At 34.9% G+C, this 24,148-nt stretch overlaps 1 protein-coding gene and 1 non-coding gene across 3 annotated transcripts in view; one reads left to right on the forward strand and one right to left on the reverse strand.

The window, feature by feature from the left end:
• Setd2 (SET domain containing 2, histone lysine methyltransferase) overlaps positions 1-24,148 on the reverse strand; it is an 84,877-nt gene that overhangs the window by 19,929 nt on the left and 40,800 nt on the right. For both annotated transcript variants that reach the window (XM_027932172.3, XM_027932173.2), the window contains exons 11-15: positions 16,388-16,436; positions 13,929-14,112; positions 9,280-9,949; positions 5,585-5,719; positions 2,801-2,940 (exon numbers count right to left, since the gene is read on the reverse strand). In XM_027932172.3, coding sequence (XP_027787973.2) covers positions 2,801-2,940; positions 5,585-5,719; positions 9,280-9,949; positions 13,929-14,112; positions 16,388-16,436 — 1,178 coding nt within the window. The remainder of the gene's footprint in view (positions 1-2,800; positions 2,941-5,584; positions 5,720-9,279; positions 9,950-13,928; positions 14,113-16,387; positions 16,437-24,148) is intronic.
• LOC114090412 (U6 spliceosomal RNA) lies at positions 12,862-12,968 on the forward strand. Its single transcript, XR_003582338.1, has one exon. It is a non-coding gene; the product is annotated as a U6 spliceosomal RNA (small nuclear RNA).

The raw sequence follows: 24,148 nt of genomic DNA on the forward strand, positions 1-24,148 counted from the left end.
TTCCACATGTGAGGTGAGCACTCTACCACTGAGCTACAGGCCCAGCCCCCTTTTTCAATTTTTAAAGAATGATAGTATGCTAAAAGCTTTCTTTGGTTTTGAAAAACAAAGTTCTAGTTAAATTTGCAAGCAATGACTTTTAAAACCATTAAGTGAGAACATAATGAAGGCTCATTTTATAAAGATATTTTAATGGGAGTAATGAACACTTTTCTAAGCAGTAAGCACAAAGGGAAAACATGCAACCAAATGAAATATTTAAACTTCTTTGTAAGACATTACAAACAAAAACATTTGTAATATTCTTAATTAAGAGAAAAAACAATGTGGACAGAAAACGAGCAAATGTCCCAAACAACTCATAAAAGATGCAAATTGCCAATAATCTAATGAAGATGATCCCATTTCAATAACAGAGTTGAAAATAAAATTATTTCTCACTTATTAAAGTTACAAAATGAAGAGGTGTCATAACGAAGATGGCACTTTTGTACTTTTTTTGTGGGAGTCTAAATTTGTGCAAATTGCTTCTAAAAATGGTAAACGGACAAAATTCCTCAATGTAAAATGTGCACCTAATTTGCCTAATAATCCCACTTTTAAAAATCTACTCAGAGGGATGGAACTGGGGCTCATGGTAGAGCACCTGCCTCGCACACATGAGGCCCTGGGTTCGATCCTCAGCATCACATAAAAATAAATAAATAAATAAAAATATTGTGTTCGTCTACAACTAAAATATTTAAAAAAAAAGAAGAAGAAGAAAAAGAAGAACCACCACCTACTCAGGGCTGGTCAGGTAGTTCAATGGAAGGGTGCTTCCCTATCATGTGTGAGAACTGGAAAAAAAAAAATCTATGAGAAGTAGTAGTAAGATTAGTGTTCGTAAGGATGTCCAACGCTAGAGTAACATAAAAAATGTGAAGATCTACCAATCAGAGTGGGTTAAATAAAATTTGGTATAATTATATATAAAATCAAGCAGGAGTTAGCAAACTTTTTTTTTTTTTTTTTTTTTTTTTTAATAAATAAAATATCAGAGTGACAAAGTATCTTTGATGTTCTGGGCCATAAGGTCTCTGTCACAACTACTCAATTCTGCAACTATAATGTGAATGCAGCCATAGATAATTCCTAAGCAAAGGAATGTGGCTGTGTTATAGAAATAAATAAAATAAAGGTCTATCAATACTAAAAAAAATTAAAGGAAAAAAAAACCACTGGGCAAGATTTGCAGACACTGCAACAAAGTATAACAAAGCATAAATGTAATTCTTTTTGGGGGTTGGGTGGGAGAGAGTTATTTATACTTATTTGGTGCTGAGGATCAAACCCAGTGCCTCACATGTACAAGGCAAGCGCTCCACCACTGAGCCACAACCCTAGCTCTAATGTAGTTCTTTTTGAACTTTTTGTTTTGAGACAGAGTCTCACTAAGTTGTCCAAGCTGACCTCAAACTTGTGATTCTCCTGCTTCAGCCACCGAATCACTGAGATAACAGGTACGTATCACCATGTCTAGTTAATAACATATCTATATATTAGTTGATAAAAAGTTCTGGAAAATGGATTAGTAAATGCAGGCTTGAGGCACTGGGTTTGATCCTCAGCACCATATAAAATAAAATAAAGACATTGTGTCCACCTATAACTAAAAAAAAATATTTAAAAAAATAGATTAGTAAATAAAGCAGACTATAAAACATGCATCATAACAATTATCATAAGATTATATATCAATAAAAAAAGCTCAGAGACCTACATAAAGATATATACCTAAAGAGATTGGGGGGGTGGGGCTGCTGGGAATAGAACCCAAGGCTTCAGAAATGCTAGGTACACCCTCTACCAAGAAGCTACACCCAAGCCCTGTTCAAAGATATTTAAAGGGGTTATCTCTGGGTAGTAGTCTAATACTTTAGTTCCTTCTTAATACTCTGTATCTGTTTAAATAAGCCTAATGAATTTGGATATATATATATATATATATATATATATATATATATATATATGAATATATATGAGTTGTCAAACTATGGCCCATGGATCAAAGCTATTCTACCACTCTACCACCTGTTTCTACAAAGTTTACTGAAACATAGTCATAACCATATACATATATTGTCTATAACTGCTTATTCAACATCAGCAGAATTGAGTAATTATGACAGTAATAAAGACTGGGCATGGTGGCATATGCCTATAATCCAGTGACTCAGGAGGCTGAAGTAGAAAGATCACAAATTCAAGGTCCTAAGCAACTTAGTGAGACCCTGTCTCAAAATCAAAAATAACAAAGGGGCTAAGAATGTGGCTCAGTGGTTAAAAATTCCTGGATTCAATACCTGGTAACCAAAAAGAATTACTTGGACAGTAAAGCTTAAATATCTTCTGGCCTTTACAGAGAGGTTTTGCTCATGATCCCTGATAGGTATAATTTTAGATGAAGTCACTACCATTTTTAAAAACCCCTTAGTTTTCTCCAAAAGAGTCTTACAGATTAAAAGTGTATCAAGGGCTGGGGTTGTGGCTCAGTGATAGAACGCTTGCCTAGCACCTTCAAGGCCCTGGGTTCGATCCTCAGTACCACATAAAAATAAACAAAACTATTGAAAAAAAAGAAAAAGTGTATCAAAAACAAAGGCTAAAATCTAAGGTCTGACATACATTTTAAAACATGATTCTATTAATTCACTAGCCTTCCAGCACAATGGGCAGCCAATAATAAAACTCCCTTATTGTGACAGCTTCATCGAATAAGAATGAGCAGATTTGGGGATACCCATATAACCTCTCTTACCTTGTGATCACATGGTAGTAATAAATTTTCCCTTCTGGATCTCGGGCCGTCTTCCAGTTGGGAGGTAAGACAATGGTTTTTGGTTTGGGAGGAGACGGGGGTGGCAGATCCAGCAGATTATTTGTCACAACCATTTCAGGCTAAAAACACACACAAGTTTTTGATCAGTGACATCACTTTCAATTTGGCTCAATCATATAAAATAGTCCACTTAATGAATATTTAAAGATGTATATATAGTTCCTCTTTTAAAAAAAAAAAAAGGGCAAAAGAAAGGTGCAATCAGGGAAATGGATAAAGATACTACATATTAAGAGCTTCAGGAAAAAAAGAAGAAAAAAAAAGAGCTTCAGGTATTTATCAGAACTGGCAGTGGTTCCAAGTTCACCACGTCTAAGATATCACATTAAAAAATATTTAGCAGCTTATCATCTAGAACAGTATTTTCCAACTTAAAAAAAAAAACAGTATTAAACAGCATATAACTTCAGCATACTAATTAGCTGAATAGTATTTTAGATAGACTTCCATATTCAAAACTGATAAGCTGAATAGGCTTTTAGATAGACCTTCATCTTCAAAACAAAAACAGTCTGAAAAGCAAATATTTATCCATTATGTTTTTTCTGTAGGTCTGAAATTTTATAACTATATTTTCAAAATCTTTTATTTTTAAATATTTATTTTTTAGTTGTAGTTGGACAATACTCCTATTTTATTTATTTATTTTTATGTGGGGCTGAGGATCAAACCTAGGGCCTTACCTGTACTAGGCGAGTGTTCTACCACTGAGCCACAACCCCAGCCCCCTGTTTTTAAAATCTTAATGCTGTATTTTGAAAAACATAAAAACATTATAATCACTGTAATGGAACTGAAGTGTTTCCCAAAAATTCATATGTTGAAACCCTAACCCCACTCAGACTGTATTTGGAATATGTACAAAACAAGGATGTTCAAAGATCTACGTTTCCTTCAAAGTGACACATTTTATTTGAGTATGAGGTCTCTGGTTCCATCTTTAACTGCTGGAACAAAGATAAAGCTGAAAAAAATTATTATTCATTAATTGGCTTACATGAAAGAAACAACGAAGTATATATAATTCATGTGGTGTTTATATTAGTCTTCTGGGGCTACTATAGCAAAATACCACAAACTGAGTAGCATAAACAACAGAGACTAATTTTCTCCCAGTTCTGGAGACTGGAAGTCCAGGATCAAGGTCTCTCTGATTGGCTTGTACATGGCTGCCTTTTTGCAGTGTCCTCACATATTTTTTTTCTAGAAGCATCCTCTGTTTTAACTTCCTCTTCTTATATGAACACCCAGTCCTACTGTATTATAGGTCCCTACCCTTATGACCTTATTGAACCTTAAATAACTCTTCATTAAAGGCCTTATCTCCAAATACAGTCAACAATGAATTATAGGGAAACACTTTAGTCCATTACAGTGATTATAAGGTTTTTATGTTTTTCAAAATACAGCATTAAGATCTTAAAAGCATAGTTAAAAATTTCAGACCTGAAAAAAAGTACAGAAAAAAAAAAACATAATGCATAAATATTAACATGCTATCACATTTGCTTTTCAATATTTTGTTTTTGTTTTGAAGATAGAGGTCTATCTAAAAGTCCATTCAGGTAATCAGCGGGGTATAATATTTAGTACTTTTTTTTTTTTTTTTTTAAGTTGAAAACAGTGCCACTTAAGAATTTTCAAATCATTTAGTACTTACTAAATTACTAATTCTTCTTCCACTTGAAAACAATTCTTTTCCTCACCCAATTCTAAAACATTTTATCTGTACCTTCCATAACACTAAACTCTTGACTACTTTTAACCTTATTCATTATGACTATCATCTTTATTTGGAATGTCAGCTTATAAGAACAGAAATGAAATTTTCATATTTAAAATGCTTAGAAGGGCCCAATTCAGAGAAAGTACTCAAATACCTCCTGTAAGTACTCTCTGCATTACTCTCCAATTGCTTCACATACAATTATTTTTATTCCATCTCTGCTAACTATGGTTTAAAGTCACCATTATTTGCCAGATTGCTGAAAGAAACTTCCCCAGAACTATCAAGTGTTCTAAATTTGCTAATTTGATCACGTTACTCTTCTGTTTAGTCTTTCAATTGCTTCCCATGCCAACCTCTTATTTCCCATTTTATCCCCAAACAATAATACTTCAAGATTTCACCAAAATTGTTTATATTGTAAACTATCAAAAGGTTCTTTAATTATACAACATATGCGGTGAAACATGCCACACAATTCTAAACCCCAGCCTAGTTCATGGTGCCTCCATGGATTATTATCATATTCTAGTACTCAGTAAATGCCAATAGGTAGACAGTCTAGAAAAAATTCATCAAGGATTAAAAATACAACATGAGTCATGGTAAATAACAAAAAGAATCCTAGGAGATTATATACATGTATATGTATGTGTGTGTGTGTATCAAAACAAACAAATTTCACAGAATTTTTTTAAAAGTTTTTTTTGACAGAATGGTTGAGTGCATACTCTTAGGAAAATCAAGTGAAACTGGTGACTACAAAAAATAAAATACAAAGAATAAAGTGAAAACAGAGGGCAGGGGGAGCAGGAGGAGGGGGAGGGAGAGAGGGGGAGGGGAGGAGAAGGGGGAGGGGAGGGGAGGGGAGGAGAAGGGGGAGGGGAGAGGAGGGGGAGAAGAAGAAGACAATGACAACCTTCAAAAAGGCAAGGTAGACAGCCAATGAGAGTTTTAGCAACTGAAATATTTCTTACTGGTTGTAAGGGCTGAGGCTGCCCTGGTGTAACTATTGTAGTCACTGCTGCAGCTGGCTGTACCACCACTCCTTGTGGGTGAGCTGTGAAAATCTGCTGTCCCTGGATATACTGAAGACTTGTCTGGGCATAACTCTAAAGATAAAATGAAGAAATTATAAATTTATACTTCTCTAATAAAGCAAAACAATAACTGACTTCCAAGTTGTCATGATCTTTTTTGAGGGGCATGGGGCTTGAACCTTGGGGCACTTAACCACATCCCAACCCTTTTCATTTTTAAAAACATTTTATTTAGAGGCAATACCTTGCTGCATTACTTAAGCCTCACTAAGTTGCTAAGGCTGGCTTTATAGGCATGCACCACTGAGCCCAGCTCATGCATACATTTTTTAAAAAAACTTTTCTTATGTATATTTGGATTCAAATGTGTAAAACAATCTTTTGTTGCAAACACAAAAGTGTCTTTTTTAATAAATCCCTATTCATTTACTTTGATTTCACTTTATTATATGAAACAGAAAACTTTTTTTTGCTCATATCCGATTTTTTCACTTTCAAATGAGACTAAAGTGATGAAGCTCTACTCCTGTGATATTCAAGAAAAAGCTCCACGTTGCTCTTTGCAGAAAGCCTTTTTGCAAACAACTAGTAATAACAGGTTATTATGACTAGATATAGCTAAAAGGAGTGATTCCTAGAATAGGAAGTAAGATGATGATCAAATTTTAAGCTAGTTTTTGTTGTTATTTTTTGTAGTCTATTATATAAACTATTATTAATGACAGCAGAATTTAATGCACCTAAAAATTCATATCACACAATGATTTTTATAGTACATTAGGATGAAGAAAGCCATTTCACACACATTATTTCATTTAGCTCACACATATTCATTTCAGATCAGAATCGGATGTTGTCCGTGCCTGGAATTGTGTAAGAAATAAGTACCAAGTCCATGATTTAAACCTACTCTATGATTATTTTTCAATCATAGAAATCCTGCTTAAAAAATAAATGACAAGAAGTTTGAAAAATAACTTTGCTGTATTAAGAGGTGGTGAGTGTCAAGGAGTTTAATGGATACACATTCTGTGTTTAAGAGTAGATTTTAAACCTATGTACTGAGATTCTACCAGGTAAAATGATTCAGAAGCATTAATTGATAAGTACTTCAAATAGAAAACATAATAATTTTAAATGATATCAGTAAAAAAAAACCCAAAGGTAGTGTCAGAAGACCAATGTAGTTACCTAAAAGGATTCTGAGTTAGTAATTTGTGTGTGTGTGTGTATTAAATCCATGGCCTCCTGCTCTCTACCACTGGGTTACATTTCCAATCCCCAAATAGGTCCCCTCCTTTTTTTAATTGATAAATTTCACTAAATTTCTCCTGCCTCAGCCCCCTGAGTGTTGGGATTACAGACATGCGCCACTGCGCTGGGCTGTGTGAATAATTTTTGAGAGGACACAGAAAAAGGAAAAGAATAATACTTGATGCAGTATACTGGAACAGCTTGATCTACATAAAAAATAAACCATATCCAATGTTACAGCAGAATTATCAACAGAATAATATTACAAGCTCAGGAAGAAAAGTACATATTTTACTCTTTCATTAGAATGAATTGCTTTCATTTTAAGATATTTAACATAAGATCGAAAATCTTTTTTATATATCTTATAGAAACAGTTATCCCCCACCTAATTCCTATCCCAAAGTCTAGGAACTTGTAAAACCAAAAACACTTAACAACACTTGATGTATATCCCAATGATAATTAGAAGTCAGTACAAAAGGGGTACTACCAGCAAAGATTATTAAACAATGTTTTAAAAGTTAAAAAGTATAACCTAGCCAGGTGTGTTGTCATGCACATCTATAATCCCAGCAACACAGGGGACTGAGGCAGGTGCATCACATATTCTGGGTATCTCAAAATTTAAAAAAAATTTAAAAAGGACAAGGGATATAGTTCAATGGTGAAGCACCCCTGGGTTTAATTCCCATTACAGGGGAAAGGGAGAATTTGTCTTACATGATCAGATAGTTAAACAGGGCTCATCATGCACACATTTTAATTTTAAAGAGTATTGATTACTGTAGAATAAAGATATGGTTTCTCTAGCATAAAGACTGGCTCCCAGTGTTAGCTATGAAATAACTTCTAAACTGAAATGACATTATCTAGCTTGGTCATCATGCCCTGAATTTATGAGAAGAGACTCCAAATTCTACCTGTTTCTAAAATGCAAAAGATATGTTTAAAGGATGACAATTTACCATCAGGAATAAAACAGCAAAAATTCCCAAAGGAAATGGCAAAAGATATTAAACAATATCAGTTATTGAACTAGTAATCACACAACATTGCAACATTCATTAATAGATATGTTGTTGTTTTTGTACTAAGAATTTTACCCAGGTATGCTTTATCACTGAGCTACATCCCTATCCCTTTTTATTTTGAGACAGGATCTCACTAAATGGCTAAGGCTGGCCTTGAACTTGCAATCCTCCTGTTTCAGCCTCCTGAGTCACCAGGATTCAAGTATGTATCACCATACCCAGCAGGAGATACACTGTTAATGAACATTTTTTAGGGATCTATTATTTTATCTCTCTATTCAAGCTAGTTAATAATCATATGCTAACATCAAAACCAATAATAGTGATATCTACTTTTTTTTTTAAGTACTTATTAGGTTTATATAAACCAAAAAGGGGAAACTGGTTTGCAGTCCAAATGGAATACTACAGAAGATGTACATAATTTATAAGACATATACAAATATCATGTATTTGTTGAATTTATTTGCTGGCAAAAATCCTGTAGCAAATGGTCTTGCCTGTTCAAACACCTTGAAATTACATAAAAACTTATTTTTCAAATATAAATCCAGCTAGAAATATTTTTAAATGTGATTTAAAATGTGAATTACAAAAGAAAACAAAGTTTAGTATGTTGTAGAAGGAAAAATCTCATTGTTCTACCCTACTTCTGGGGGGGAAGTCGCTATTATTTTATTATATTTGAATCACTTCACTGTGTAATGTAAAAAATTATAGTCTAAGCACTCAATGTTTTGAGATTATTTATAACTTTTTAAGAATAGGCCACTTATTAATATCTCAAAACCACTATAATTATATGACACCTTGGTTAAAACTGAGCTTTCACGCTGATGTATGTTAAAAAATGAGAAAATTACTTTCTGATTACACATTTGCTCCAAATGTCATACTCATGATGTACAGATAACTGAAGCTCTAGCTGAGAGCCTGACTGAAATTTCATGGAAGATTCTGATCTAGAACCACCCAGGTAAATTACTTCTGAATTCCTGACCCATAGAAACTGTAAGATAGTAATAATTAGTTGTTGTCTTACATTTTGGAGCAATATTTTGCATAACAGATAATATATAGTGTGTGCGTGTGTGTGTGTGTGTGTGCGCGCATGCAATAATCAATATATATCATTGCTCTAGAGACTGGTGTTATATATAGCTCAGAGGTAGAGCACTTGCCCTAGCATGCATGAGGCCCTAAAACTGATCTCTAGCACTGGAAAAAAAAATAAAGATCTATATCTATAAGCAATCAATGGCAGGATTTCTCCCCTTGTACCAGATCTAATTAACATCCTATAACAAACTGTAAGACAGAAATAGAGGTTCCAGAATTAGTTACCTGTACAATTGGTGGAGTTGTCTGTGAATAAGGAGATGTCACACCATAGACAGTTGGACATGTCTGTCCTTGATAATATATGGTTGCTTGAGATTGTGCAGGAGAGTACTGCTGTTGTACACTGACAGATTGTTGGTTTGAATCCCAAACACTATAATTCTGTCCCTGGACTGGGCCTGGAGCTGGTACTGGCATGACAGCAACAGTGGAGTCCTGGTGTACCACACCATCACTCTGAGCCACATACTGTGAACTGGAAACTTCCACAGGGGCTGCTGCATGTGGTACCACTGGCACTGGTGGAGGGGCAGCAAGGGGTTCTGTAGAATGTCCCACCAAGGGCTGAGCATGATCATAAGGAGCAGGAGAACACACAGGTTCCATGCTGGGTGTGGGCAGGAGCACCTTTCCAGCATTAGGGTTGCTGGGATCCACATATGCCTGCATGGGATAACCTGGTGGATAGCCAGCAAAGGGGTGATGAGGGGCATTATAGCCAAGAGAGTCATAGGGCAGCGGTGATGTCATTCCCAGGTTCTGCATCTGCTGCTGTTGTTTCTGAGCCTCCCGCTGAGCCACCTCTTGTTCAAACAGCTTCCGGCGTTCCTCTGTAGAAAGTTTATTACGGTCTTTAATTCGTACTTTCTTTTTAGAAGTTGGTGTGTCATACCTAGAATGAAAAAATAAGAGGAAGACAAAGTTATTCACTAAATTGTGGACGTAATCAAAGCATTATTAGATATTATGCCATTCATTATTCAACCACTAACCATAACAACTCCATTTGGCACTGGTTAAAAATCGTATTAAAAATTAGTTAAGGAGTGTTGCACACAAAACCTCCAAGAAAATCAATACTTAAACGAAAATAACTTCATCTCTATTCTTAGATCTTAGAACTCCAAATTAAAGATACCTAATAGCAGCCTATTCTTCTTTATGGGTGCAGACTATTCTAAAACAACAAATTCTGAAATTTAAAAGAAAAACATAACTGTAATGAGCCAAGAAACAATCCAATACTCATTCAATTCAGGGTCCCTCAGGTCCAAAGTATGGTGAAGCAGGAGATTAGCTCTAAAGAGAATTAGTAACTTGGAAGATAAACCTCATATTCAGAAAGTTTAATGAATTCCAATCAGATAAAAGAAGAAATATTCATATAACATTCAGTACAACACCCAAAACAAAATATCAGATTATTTTGAAGTATAATAACAATTAGATAATAAATTTCACAAAAGCAGTAAAGAAAGCCAGGAGACCAAAGAATAGTGTCAACTGTGAAGACCAGGATATGGCCCCAATATTCACAACAGCAGAAATGCTAAAATAATCCCAATACCTATCAACTGATAAAATTTATAAACCTCTAAACAATGGAATACTACTTAGACACACAACAACAGGGGTGACCTAAATGAACAATATGGTGAATAAAAGAAGGCAGATGAAATGCTATATATTATAAAATACACATAAATGACATTCTGGAAAACAAAAAACCAGAGGGTTAGAAAGCAGATCGGGAATTAGGGATGTGGGAGGGACTATCTAACTACAAAGGGGCATAGGCAACCTTTTGAGGTGATGAAAGTGTTCTGTATCATGACTGGTGATGATTACATAATGTGAGTTTATTTGACAAAAATCACTGAATTCACTTACAAGGGTCAATCTTTCTTGGGGGGCAGGGGATGGTACTGGGATGGAACCAAGTCCTTTTTGTTTTTTTATTCTGAAACAGGGTTTTGGAATTTGTGATCCTCCTGCCTCAGTGTCCCTAGTAGTTGAGATTACTTTCATGTGCTACTATATGCTGTTACAATGGTGAAACTTGCAGGAATTTATACCTGCTAATAAAATACAACTGGTTTTTAAAAACGAGGGTGAGCAGTACAAACAACAAACAAAAGAGAGAGAAAGAGACTTCTTAAGTACCTGTGTTAAGGACATTGATTAATTTTATTAAACTGAAACACCAGTTAAAGAATTGCCACAATATATTTAAAAAACTATAATCAGTTATAAAATTATCAGATACAGGTTGAAAGAAAAAGGGAAAAAAGATATCAGTTAAATCCCTACCAAAAGGAGACAGTATGCTTCTATTCTATTAATATCAAACAACAGAGAATTTAAAACAGACTATAAAACAAGTATAAATAAAATTAAAAACTGGTATCATACAGTCAATAAATGATAAGTTAGAAGTTTAGCCAAAAAAAAAAAACTTAAACATACATTGGAAATAAAAATGGAAATCAGAAGAGAATCCACTCAAATTAAGAATTTTATGAAAGCCTAATAAAATAAACCTAAAAAAAGGAAACAAACTTACCAAGGAAATTAATTCAAGATAAAAAAATATTATTCTGTGATTTGTATTGCTAGCAAAACACAAGAGCAAGGTATAAAGATTAGAAAGAAAAAAGAAAAATTCCAATAATATGAAGTGTTGACATACAAAGATTAAAAAGGTGGGAGATAAACCCCACACAAATTATTGAAATTAGTTAAGTTCTGTATGGTCACCAATATGTGAAAGTAAATTGAGTATCTAAATACCACTAGCAAACCAAAATGCTAACAAAAAATTAAGATTCCTAGAAAGAAATACACCACAAATATATGTAAGTCTTTTTTGAGAAAATTATACATTTAATTAAAGAAAACCTTTATTAAAAACATTAACGAGGGGGCTGGGATTGTGGCTCACAGGGAGAGAGCTCGCCTTGCATGCATGACAGGCACTGGGTTCAATCCTCAGCACCACATAAAAATAAAATAAAGATATTGTGTCCAACTACAACTAAAAAATATATATTAAAAAATATTAAAGAAGGGCTAGGGCTGTAGCTCAGTAGCAGAGCACTGGCCTCACATGTGTAAGCCACTGGGTTCAATCCTCAGTACCATATAAAGATAAGCAAATAAATAGGGGCATTCTGTCCACCTACAAACTACAAAAAATCAAAAAATAAATTAAATAGTATAGAAGCTGGGCACAGTGGCACATGCTTGTAATTCTAGTGGCTCAGGAGGCTAAGCCAGGAGGGTCTCAAATTCAAAGCCAGTCTCAGCAACTTAGCAAGGCCCTGAGCAACTTAGGGAGACCCTGTCTCAAAATTTTTTTAAAAGGGCTGGGGATGTGGCTCTGTGATTGAGTATCCCAAGGTTCAATTCCCAGTTCCAAATAAACAAATAAGTATTAAAGAAGACCTAACCAGACAGAGATAGGAATATTCAAAATTGTAATTATGTCAAGACTCCATAGAATTCTTCCCTTTTTTAATTTTAATTTTTAATTTTGTTTAAGGCATAGGGCAACAAGCAGATTCTAAGGAAGAGTAAAAGTTTGAGCAAAAACAAGATATCCTAGAAGAAAATCAAGAAGGTCTGGGTAGAAAGACTGACCTGCTTCGTACTAAGACTTCGCATAAGTGAGAGTCATTAAGAGCCAAGAAACAGATATGTATGAAAACTTGCTGGAGTGAGGCAGGACTGCACATTAGTGAAAAAAGGATGGGCTTTCACAGAAAACAGAAATATCCAAAAGCACATGACAAGATATTCATCCTAGTACTTGCTTTGGCAGCACACATACTAAAATTGGAATGATACAGAGAATACTAGCAAGGCCCCTGTGCAAGGATGACACGCAAATTCATGAAGCATTCCATATTTCAATCTATTTAGTAATTAGGGGAATATAAATTCAAATCACAGTGAGCCACTATGAGCCCAAATTAAGACGTCTGGCAGCTGTAGTATATGAAAATCATATGTCAGTATTTTAAAAAGAAAATTCAATTTAAAAGAGAGAACTTCTCTGGAATAACTGTTTTCTAGCCCTCAATGGATGGTTATGTGCTTTGTTTCTCTACCAATACAAGAGTCTCTGGTATTTTTTTCTTATTATTTTAAAATTTTTATTTATTTATTTTGGTACTAGGGATTAAACCCATGGGCACTTAACAATTAACACTAAGCTACATTCCCACTCCTTTTTATTTTTTCTAGAGAAGGACTCTGGAATGCACTTTTTTTTTTCCCTCTGATATTTTCAAATCAGTATTTTGATTGGTATGGCACGAGAGTCAGTAGAAAATCAAGTCCTTACATTTTCTTTCATTTTATTTTTTTGGTACAAGGGGTGCTTAACCACTGAGTCACATCCCCAGCCCTTTACTGAGACAGGGTCTTGCTAAATTGCTGAGGCCGGCTCAAACTTGCAATCCTCCCTGCCTCAGTCTCCCAAGTTGCTGGGATCACAGGCATGCGCCACAGTGCCTGGCAAAGTCCTGACTTCTGAAGAATTGCTATTGCTTTAGAAGCATTACCTGTTACCAACTTTTATTTCCCTTAAAAAAAAAAACAAAGCTTTGGCTCTCTACATGGCATTTATGTGTCAAACAAACTTTTCAAGTACCAAAACTCTACTAACTTTTTACATCTATTATTACAAACAAAAGAGAATCTGTCTTCAGATTTATATCAGTAAAATTTTATACTCATTCATCAAAAGAAAGTACTAATTCCAAAAGCCATTGGGTCCAAAGTAATAAGCAGATTTGGAGGGATGACTGCATTTGACTTGGGTACTTTCTGTCTTGCCCCCAAAACGAGAAAAAACTCATGTCACTTACCTGTCATCTGGCCTTTTTGTTCCCCGCTCATAGGCAGAAGAGGGTGGTGACAGGGAGCCCCTTCGTTTCCTTTTCTCTTTATTTTGAGTTTGCTTATCTGGGTCTCTCTCTCTTGACCTGTTAGGAGTCTTTGGGGCAGCTGTTTGATCTCTAAAGCCAACAGCATCCCTTCCTCGTTCAGTTACTAAGAGAAAAAAGGTTTTCAAAAAGTTTACTTGGTAAACTTTATAAAAGTACATCAACTGTATAAATTTTTTTATAAAAGTACAGCAACAGTATAATTAAACTTGTATCCAATAAACAGACCTATCGACCCTTCCCTTATCTACCTAGTACTGAATTTGGGTGAGACAAAAGTCTTATGTATTCACTGCACTTAACCCTCTTCCATGAATGCCTTTTTCTTCTTTTCCCCACAAAAGACTCAGTCCAAGTCTTCAACATAGACGTCTAACATTCAGTGAGTACATGCATGCAAAATGTTCCTGTTACTTTAGCAAGGCAGTGTGCTTGTCAGCTTAAAAGTAAAAAGCCTACAACTGGCCCTATAACACTCTATATTTATAATTTATAGAAAAGAAGCCTGACATGCTTAGCATAAGTTTAATTAACTTTTTAAAAAAGGTTATTAGACAACTCTTTATGAACTACAATTAAAATAAAATATTTCAGACATAGGTGCTAACTTAAGAAGTTATCAAAGCCAAATGGGCACATCCGCAAAGCAAAGATAACAGCTTCCCATTCCAAGTTGATAATATTAAGCTTCTTCATTGTTTCCTTTATCTAGAATGGTTCATGCTCTATCTTCACTTTCTAAATTCCATGACTGTTGTTTCTCAACATTGACTGAGTACTATTTTTCATTACCATGCCTACTAGTTTCTCACCTTTCTCAATCTGACCACTGAACATTTCAGACACAACTGAACACTCTCAATACAAACTGACTGCTATTACACACGATTGCTCTGTGTCTGTATTATTATCAGACTGTTGTTGTTCTTCTCCGTGCCCCCCATCAAAACAATTGGGGATTGAACCCAAGGGTGCTCTACTAAGCTGTTATACCCCCAGTCCTTTCCTTTCTATTTTATTCTGAGAGTTTGTACCACATTTTGTTTATCCATTTTTCTGTTGGTAGAATTTGAGTTGTTTCCACTCCTGGCTATTAATAATAAATTATAAATAATGTCACACGAATGAACATTTATGCACAAGCCTTTGGACATATTTTCATTTCTCTTAGGTACATTCCTGGAAGTGGAATTGCTGGGTCACATGATAAAGTTATTCTGACTTCTGCCTTAGAATATGTGAGACAGAGAAATCATTCCATTTATTCAGGCTGAATTCCTTGTATTATAAAACAAAGATTGAACTACACTATGTATTTCCCAAAATACTTCACAATTCTTCTGAATTTTAAGGGTTCTAAGCTTTAACTGCGTGACATAAAGGGTGGAACCAGGTTTGTATTATATTATAAGCATTTCCTTAAATATAAGACTGAAATAGGGGATTCCATGTGAGGGAGAGACTGAAGCTACCACATAAAAGCTGTTCCCTGTAAAGATTATAGTTATCCATTAAAGACCTGCCTCTGCTTCTCCTACAGGGCCATACCACACTAGATATTTGCAAACTATTGGGGGAAAACTTTCACAGGTATTTGTTTCATCCGTGTTGCCAATGGTTTCAACTCAGTGAGTCTAGAGAAGTAGCCTCTGATAATCAAATCTATAGCATGCCACTTGTTTTGCCAACCAATATTGCCTAGAGCCCTAAGTAGAGGTTTATGAACCAAGTAGTAGGATTTTAAAATATGCAAAAGATAACAATAAACAAACAAAATACCATTCACAATGGCTTCATAACACTATTTATGGACCAGTGCTAGAGGAATTCAAGAAATCAATGATTGAGCTCATTACTTTACTCCCCCAGAAAGGTTCTAGGAGACATAACAAAGTGGTAAAAAACAGAAACCAGACTCCCATAGCTTTCCTGTTATCTGTTATGTAACAATGATTCTCAATCTTTTTGAGACTCCCCTAGAAGTCTCAAAACATTTTGAGCTTTCCCCAGGAAAGTAAATATACACATCAGATTTTGTGTAAAAATATCTAAAACTAAACATTCTTCCACAGGTCTCTAGGAGTACACGTTTAAGAATGAACCTCTAGAGAAACAATGAACAGATAAAAGATACTGAAAGACCATGACTTACTTTCAGAACAGTATCAACACACACACAGGCAGTATCAGGGAAATCTCCTTTGGCAAAAAGTCATTAAGAAAGAATAAAAGTTCAAGTTTCTAAATTTTAAATATTTAATTTACCTAATTATGTATTGTCTGGTTTCAAAAACAAAAAAGCTTAAGTACTTATCAGTTACCCTTGCATATACTGAAAGAATATTTGTAAAGTCATACATAGAGTATCTCTGAATACTTACGTGTACTGTCCTTTTCAGTTTGACTTTTCTTTGGAATTCGATATACCTCCTGCAAAAAAATAAACCCGAAGAAGGTTGATTAGTCTGGGGTGAAAGTGGTGATTGCTTTGTAACTAATTTCATATGACAAAGAAATGGGAAGGAACAGGCTGGTTTTTAATTATTCTCCAAAATTTGACTTATATTTGGCTTCAAATAAAAATAGATCCTGGCCCCTTAGAAACAAAAATATGTAGCACACAATATTTATATTTTACATCTACCAGGTTTGTATGATTTCACCAGCAAAGTAGCAGACTTAGTGACAGGGGCATTTCTGCAAGAACACACTTCCTGAGAATTCTAATTTCTACATGCCTTCTGCATATGCATTCCTACATAAAAATCAAAACAATTACTTTATTGAATGTTCTCTCACCTACCATCCCTACTTTAGAATGCATATGCATTCCTACATAAAAAATCAAAACAGTTACTTTATTGAATGTTCTCTCACCTACCATCCCTACTTTAGAAAGAAAAGAGTAGCAATTACCTAGTTACATAAAAATATTTCAGAAAAAAACCATGATAAAGACAATTCCTGCCATACAGACTATTTTTCTATAAATACACAATCCATTTCACTAACAGCCAAATGTGACATCTACTTTCACAATGTTATTATTACAAAAAATAGAAAAGGTAAGTATTAAATTACTAATGCTCCTGAAATGGCATCCAATACTGTACTAAAGTTGATCTTGAGAAACAAACTATTTTTTAAGACTGGAGGTACCTTTTCTTGCTGTGTGGTTCTAAAGCCTAGAACCCGCTTTGTTGCTCTGACAATTCCATACTATTCTAGTCCATCAAGTAATGCTTGGGCACAACATGTTACTACCCTACTTGGATATCCAAGTGGGGTAATAACAAGTATTGTAATGCCAAGTATGTTAATGACAAACTCACACATCTTCTCAAAGGTACATGATATTGTTCTTTTCACAGTAGTCTTGTAATATTAACTACACTTAAGAGACCTGGTGATTCATTTTGGGGAATGTACTCCCCCAAAATTAAAGAACTCCTTCCCTCACATTATCATTGGTTCTAGCAATATTTGTGGAAAATGAGAAATAATCCATGTCACACAACTGAGGAAAGGTCAAGATACAATTTTCAATTTCTTTTGAAAATGACAAAAATGGACCATACAGATAAGAATGCAAATTCTTAAAAATTTCCAAAATTATATGTATAATGACAAATTACCTAATAGACAATGATTGTTACAAGTTACTTGTGCACTTCTCTGTTTGCCTGCATGATTCTAAACATTTTAAAATGTATTATCTTATTTGAGCTTCAAAACAACCCTATGAGGTAACTACTGGAGATTGAATCCAGGGCCCCACACATGCTAGGTGAGTGCTCTACCACTGTGCTACATCCCTAGCATTTTCTAACTTTGAGACAGGGTTTTGCTAAATTGCCCAAGCTAGCCTCCAACTTGCAATCTTCTACTTCAGCCTCCCAAGTAGCGTGGGATTGTGTAAGATCTTGATATGAAGAGTGTTCATTACAAATGTCTGAGGTAATATATTGTACAGCCCTCAAGTTGGGGACCCATTCTGTGGTGGCAGAAAATGTGCCATAAGAAATGCTTCTCAAAAATTCTTCCAAACAGGCATGGTGGCACATTCCTGTAATCAAAGTGGCTTGGTTGGCTGAGATAGAAGGATCACAAGTTCAAAGCCAGCCTAAGCAATTTAGCAAGGCCCTAAGCAACTTAGCTAGACCCTGTCTTAAAAAGGGCTGGGGACGTAGCTCAGTGGTTAAGCCCCTGCGTTCAATCCTCTGCACTTAATAAATAAATAAAAATTCTTACTTCAAAAATTTAGATCAAGGCTGGGGATATGGCTCAGTGTTAAACATGAGGTCCCAGGTCAATGCCCAACACCACCACCCTGAAAAAAATTTTAGATCATCTACTAAGCCGAAAATGTATTTTGATGTTCACAAAATAAATGATTACTACTGACTACTCGCTATGTGCCTAACAATATTTTGGGGAACCCAAACCATTAGAGTGGCTAATGTGATTGATCCTCCTCATTATAAAGTCAAAGCTGGATACAAAATTTAAGCTAGAAACTTATTATCTAGGAGATTAAAGCTCTGAAAATCCAACTGGAGTTTTCCAAAGGTAAGTATTAAATCACCAATGCTATCACTAATAATATTAGTGTTAGCTTGAGTGCTATGGATGTCTATTAGGAATAATGTCACACCCACAGATCAGATTCCACTGTTGAAAATGATTATCTGAGTTGGCTCCATTCACAGTAATCTTCAATGTACAATCACTCAACTATCATCCTCTTATTTCTTTAGTGTCTAGGTGCTACTCCCAACTAACACGTAAACTCTCTTCCTCTCCCTCCCACCCTCCATATACACTCAAGCTATAATTGTTACAAGCCAAGACTACCTTATTCTTTGCTATATCTCTGGAACTGAGAAAAATGCCTGGCAGATAATCCATATACTCTGTGACTAGTGAAATGGACCAACAAGTGAAATTCTACTTCTGTTGTATAGAAATTACCCATAATGCTATATAAACTCAAAGTATTACACATACCCCATGCCTTTTATCACTATACCATCAATCTCTTCATCCTATACCATTGATCACTCTCATCCTGAAAAGAACATGAGAGGCCTCCCCTATAACAAAAATGTTCTGTACTATACTTCCAGAGTCAGGGTAATAAATGAGCCTCTGCAACATGTTTAAAACAGCTTCCTTTGACCAATTTCTCCCCTTTAGTCAAAGACTCAAAATAAATCTTTGGATTATTTGATACACACAGAATCAATGATAAGATTACATAACACCAATGCATCCAATATTCTCTATTAAAATATGAAAATGTGAGTGAAGATGTTTTTAATATGTGGACATAAAAAGAGCATGAGTTCTATGATGGCTACCTGTGGAAACTGGGCTTACTTATCTATGCAACAAAGATTTGAGTATCAACTATGTGCTAAATATATTAAGACTCTGCTATATGTTGGATGTTTGAGATAAATACTACCTGCCATATCAAGGAGTTTGTAGACTAACAATCAGAATGTCTGAGAGCACTTACTCTGTCCCAGGTCCTATATATTCTCATATACTCTTATTATTATTATTATTTTTTTTTGATACTGATGTTTGAACCCAGGGACACATAACCACTGAGCCACATCCCCAGACCTTTTTAGTATTTTATTTAGAGACAGGGTCTCAATGAATTGCTTAGGGCCTCACTAAGTTGCTAATGCTGGCTTTGAACTAGCGATCCTCCTGCCTTGGCCTCCTAAGCCACTGGGATTATAGATGTGTGCCACCGTGCACAGCTCTCATATACTCTTATTATTATATCTACAATACATAGGAAACAGGATAAGAGAGGTAAAGTAATTATCCTAGCAATGAGTTATATACTGGACCTAAGACCCATGACTAGATTTATGTCTGTCCAAAGCACACACTCTTAACCAATTCTTCTATTCCCTCACAAACACTTAGAAAACAGAGAAAGTAAATATGCATTATCTTATGATAGATATGTATAAAACAATTAAGAGAAATGTAACAGAGGGATACAAAAGCTGATTTGCACCTTTGGAGTGAGGACTAGAAAACATGACCTAAAGAAAGTAGATATTTGTGTTGTCTTAAAGCATCAGTAGGAAATGTTCACAGGAAGAGATGAAAAATAAAACACAATATAGAAATACACATACTTATCCCAACTCCACTCTGAAATCCTGTAAAATAACAGTGGAAGAATAAAAAAAGTACAAACCCATCTGTAGATCTAAGACTATTAATTATATACAGGTAGTGAATGTACAGGTAATTTAAAATTTTTTGCCTCACACATTTTCTAAATTTTTTTCTTCTTTCTCATGATTCTGAGCAAAGAAGAGTAAATTTTGGATTGTATGGATAGAAAAAAAGAAGATTAAGAGTCTCTCTGAAAGCAGAACACAAAGTAAATTGGAAAAATGGGAGATTAAAAATGAAAATTAGGGGGTCTGAAGTTGTGGCTTAGTGGTAGAGTGCTCTTCTAGCATGTGTGAGGCCTTGGGTTTGATCTTCAGCACCACATTAAAATAAATAAATAAATAAAGGTATTATGTCCACCTACAACTAAAAAAACATATGTGTGTGTTTATGTAAATGAAATTAAAGGATTGCTACAAAAAGTTCTACATCTTTTATGAGAAATTTCAGAAAGTGAAAGAAAACAGAGGAAGAAAGTATAAAAAAAAAAAAAAAATTCAAGAAAATTGCTTAGAGACCTTAGAGATCCTACCACAACAAATCAAAATAGTATCAGACTTCAACAGTAAGACACTGTAAGCTAGAAAATAATGCAACAATAACTTTTTTTTTTTTTAACCCAGGGCCTCCTTCATGCTAACTACATGCTTTACCACTGAGCTACAGAGCTATGTATCTCATAATTGTCAACAGTATGTACTGTACCATGCTAGAAGACTTAACCACTCTGAATGATGGGAAAACTCTGGAAAAGTAAATGTAAATGAATTATCCAGCCCATATTAATAACACATACAAGTACCAAAATTCAACAACTGGACATTTAAGAGACAGAAAGCTTTGAAAGTTTCATTTAAAACAACTATCAAAAAATATGAAGAAGGTATTCAAAGCTATCATAATTTTGGAAATAATCTTCCAACAAAACTATCCCTAAGAGAAAAGCTTAGTTATCTGAAAACTGTATTTTCAGATATTGCTATAGTTAGCGGTAGTAATTTTAACTAAAAGAGATAAATGTTTTGAATGTGGCTTTAAAAAAAAAGGTAAAGCTATTATTCAACTGAATATTTTAAAATGAAGAATCAGCTTGTGAGATAAGTTTTCGTTTTGTTTTTTGTTTGTTTGTACATACCAGGGAATGAACACAGGGGTGTTCAACCACTGCTCAACCCTATCCTTTTTTTTATATTTTATTTAGAGACAGAGTATCACTAAATTGCAGAGGCTGGCTTTGAACTCACAATCCTCCTGCCTCAGCCTCCTAAACTACTGGGATTACAGGTAAACATCACCGTGTCTGGTTTGAAAGAAGATTTTGAGGATGAATCTGAATAGCAACTGCAGGACAGAGCCCACAGAAAGCTGAAAATATACATGTGAAATACAAGAAATAGGCTAAATCAAGAGACCTACAATTTGGGCAAGTCTTAAGAAACAATGCCTTACATTGTGGTACTATAGGAGATTGCCAAGAGAGAAGGTATACAGAGAAAAGTAGGCAGAGAGGAAAGTCTTTATAGTTGATTCATATTAGTTTCTGTTTCTCAAACACTTGAACATGTTATATACTACTAATGTGGAATGTTTTCTTATAGCAGCCTCAAAAAGCACTCACTGAAAAGTTCATTAAAGCAATGTAGAACTTTTTAAAGACGTAAAAAAAGAGCTGCTACAAATTTATGAAACAACTTATAAGAAATCTTTTTTTGAGAGCTGGGATATAGCTCTGGTATAGTGCTTGCCTAGTATACACAAGGCCCAGGAAAGGAAAAATGTAAACACTGATTTAGACTGTTCCTGAGCTAAACACATTTAGGAGAATAAAATAATTTACAATTAGAGTAAAATAACTTTTCTACCTTTTATCATACAAATGATCAGATTATCTGTTGTGTAATAAAATACTTATTTTGAATGCAGTGCCTCTTTCACAGCTTGAAGAGCACTCAAAAACCAATAGGAGAGGATAAAGAGAGAAAATATGAAAGCAGAAGCCAGGTGTGGGGTGCTTGCCTCTAATCACTGAGACTTGGAGGCTAAGGTAGGAGGATTAAAAAATCAAGGCCAGTTTTAGCAACACAAGTTAGACCCTATCTCTAAATAAAATACAAAATAGGGCTTGGGGATGTGGCTCCGTGGTCAAATGTCCCTGAGTTCAATCCTCAGTACCTTCCCCTGTCCCCCAAAAACCAAAAAGCTGAATAAGCTGTCAGGTTTCTTTCTTTTTTTAAAGGCAAAATATATTTGCTTACTATGCATAAATCATTTCTGGAAGACTATACAAGAAATTAGTTGTATTAACTGCCTCTAAGGAAAATGACAGGGGATGTGGATGGGAAAGAAACATTTAACTGTAGGCCTTCTAAATTTTACATCATGAGCAGAAATGGCCTACATTAAAAAACTAAAAATGAAAAAGGCGGGGCTGGGGTCGTGGCTCAGCAGTAGCTGGATTCGATCCTCAGCACCACATAAAAATAAAGGTATTGTGTCTAACTAAAATATTAAAAAAAAAAAAAAAAGGCATAGTGTCAAGACTCTTGTACACTGAGTATATTCCAGGTGAAGACCTGGCTACTCATGAAGCAACTTCTAAATGCTATTCTTCAGTAAGTGCCATATCTTAAAAAAAAAAGAAAAGAAAAAAGACCTCCCAGTTCACTATTATTCAGTTTAAACTTGTTCTCCCACCCTGTTTTGTTTTGGTTTTGTACCAGGGGTTGAACCCAGGTGCACTCAAACCACCGAATCACATCCCTAACCCTTTTGTGTTTTGAGACTGGGTCTTACTAAATTGCTTAAAGCCCTGCTAAATTGCTGAGGCTGCTTTGTCCTGCCTCAGCCTCCAGAGCCGCTGGGATTACAGGTGTGCATCACCACACCTGGCTTAGTCTTGCTCATCTTAATTACAATTCAAAGAATCTCTCTTAGCAATGTTTTTATTCCACACACATCTATCTGGTGGATGTAGTCTAAGGCTGAAGCATGAAAGTCAACCTAACACAATTCCTACTTTCAAGGCCCCCCACGTATAGTAGCAGAAAAAGGAAAGTACTTTCATGCAAAACAGTAACCAATGATGAATTGAATTACTAAGGTCTTCATTAAATGTTTCTCCAATTTCAGATTTCTATTTTCTAGACAAATTAAATCCACAACTAAGATTTCTCCTCAACATTTCAAAATCATCATAGCCCTCAAAGCAACTTCCCCAAAGTTACATGTTACACTAGTTAGGCCAACCCTAAAGTTAAGAGTAGGAGGGGCTGGGTATTTATAGCTCAGTAGTAGAGTGCTTGCCTACTTGAGGCACTTGGTTCAATCCTCAGCACCACATAAAAAAATTTAAAAAATAAATAAAACAAAGTAAAGATATTGTGTTCATCTTAAAAAAAAAAAAAAAAATCTTTGGAAAAAAAAGAGTAGGAGCCCTGCTGATGTCCAAACCATTCAGAAAACACTTTTTTGGACCACAGTTCATCCTCTCCCATTACACACACACACACACACACACACACACACACTCTTCTGTTAGAGAAGTTGCTCATATTATTGACCCTCACCCCAGAAAGACCCACAATCTTGCATGTGATTTCAAAAGTTAAAAAAATCTCTTGATGTTCAATCACATATCACAGGTTGAAAATTTCTGCAGCTTTAAAGAAAAAAAAAAACATATCAACAAAACACTAAAATGGCTCCTATAGGTACAGGATGAATTCAGACTTATTAAAGTTTCTAAATGGCAAGTGGAATGTAAGAAGACTACATAAGCTGCCTACTATGGACAAAGAAATCACTCGTATTTGGGTCAGAAAAAGGAGTAGAAAAATACAGAATTTAAATTAGAATACCTGAGTCACTTTTCAGATGTCATTCAAAAACTAAGTCACAGCATCATGAGCTTGTTTGTTTATAATATACAGTGATAA

The sequence above is a fragment of the Marmota flaviventris genome, chromosome 1 (genome assembly GCF_047511675.1).
Source record: "Marmota flaviventris isolate mMarFla1 chromosome 1, mMarFla1.hap1, whole genome shotgun sequence".
Taxonomy (NCBI): domain Eukaryota; kingdom Metazoa; phylum Chordata; class Mammalia; order Rodentia; family Sciuridae; genus Marmota; species Marmota flaviventris.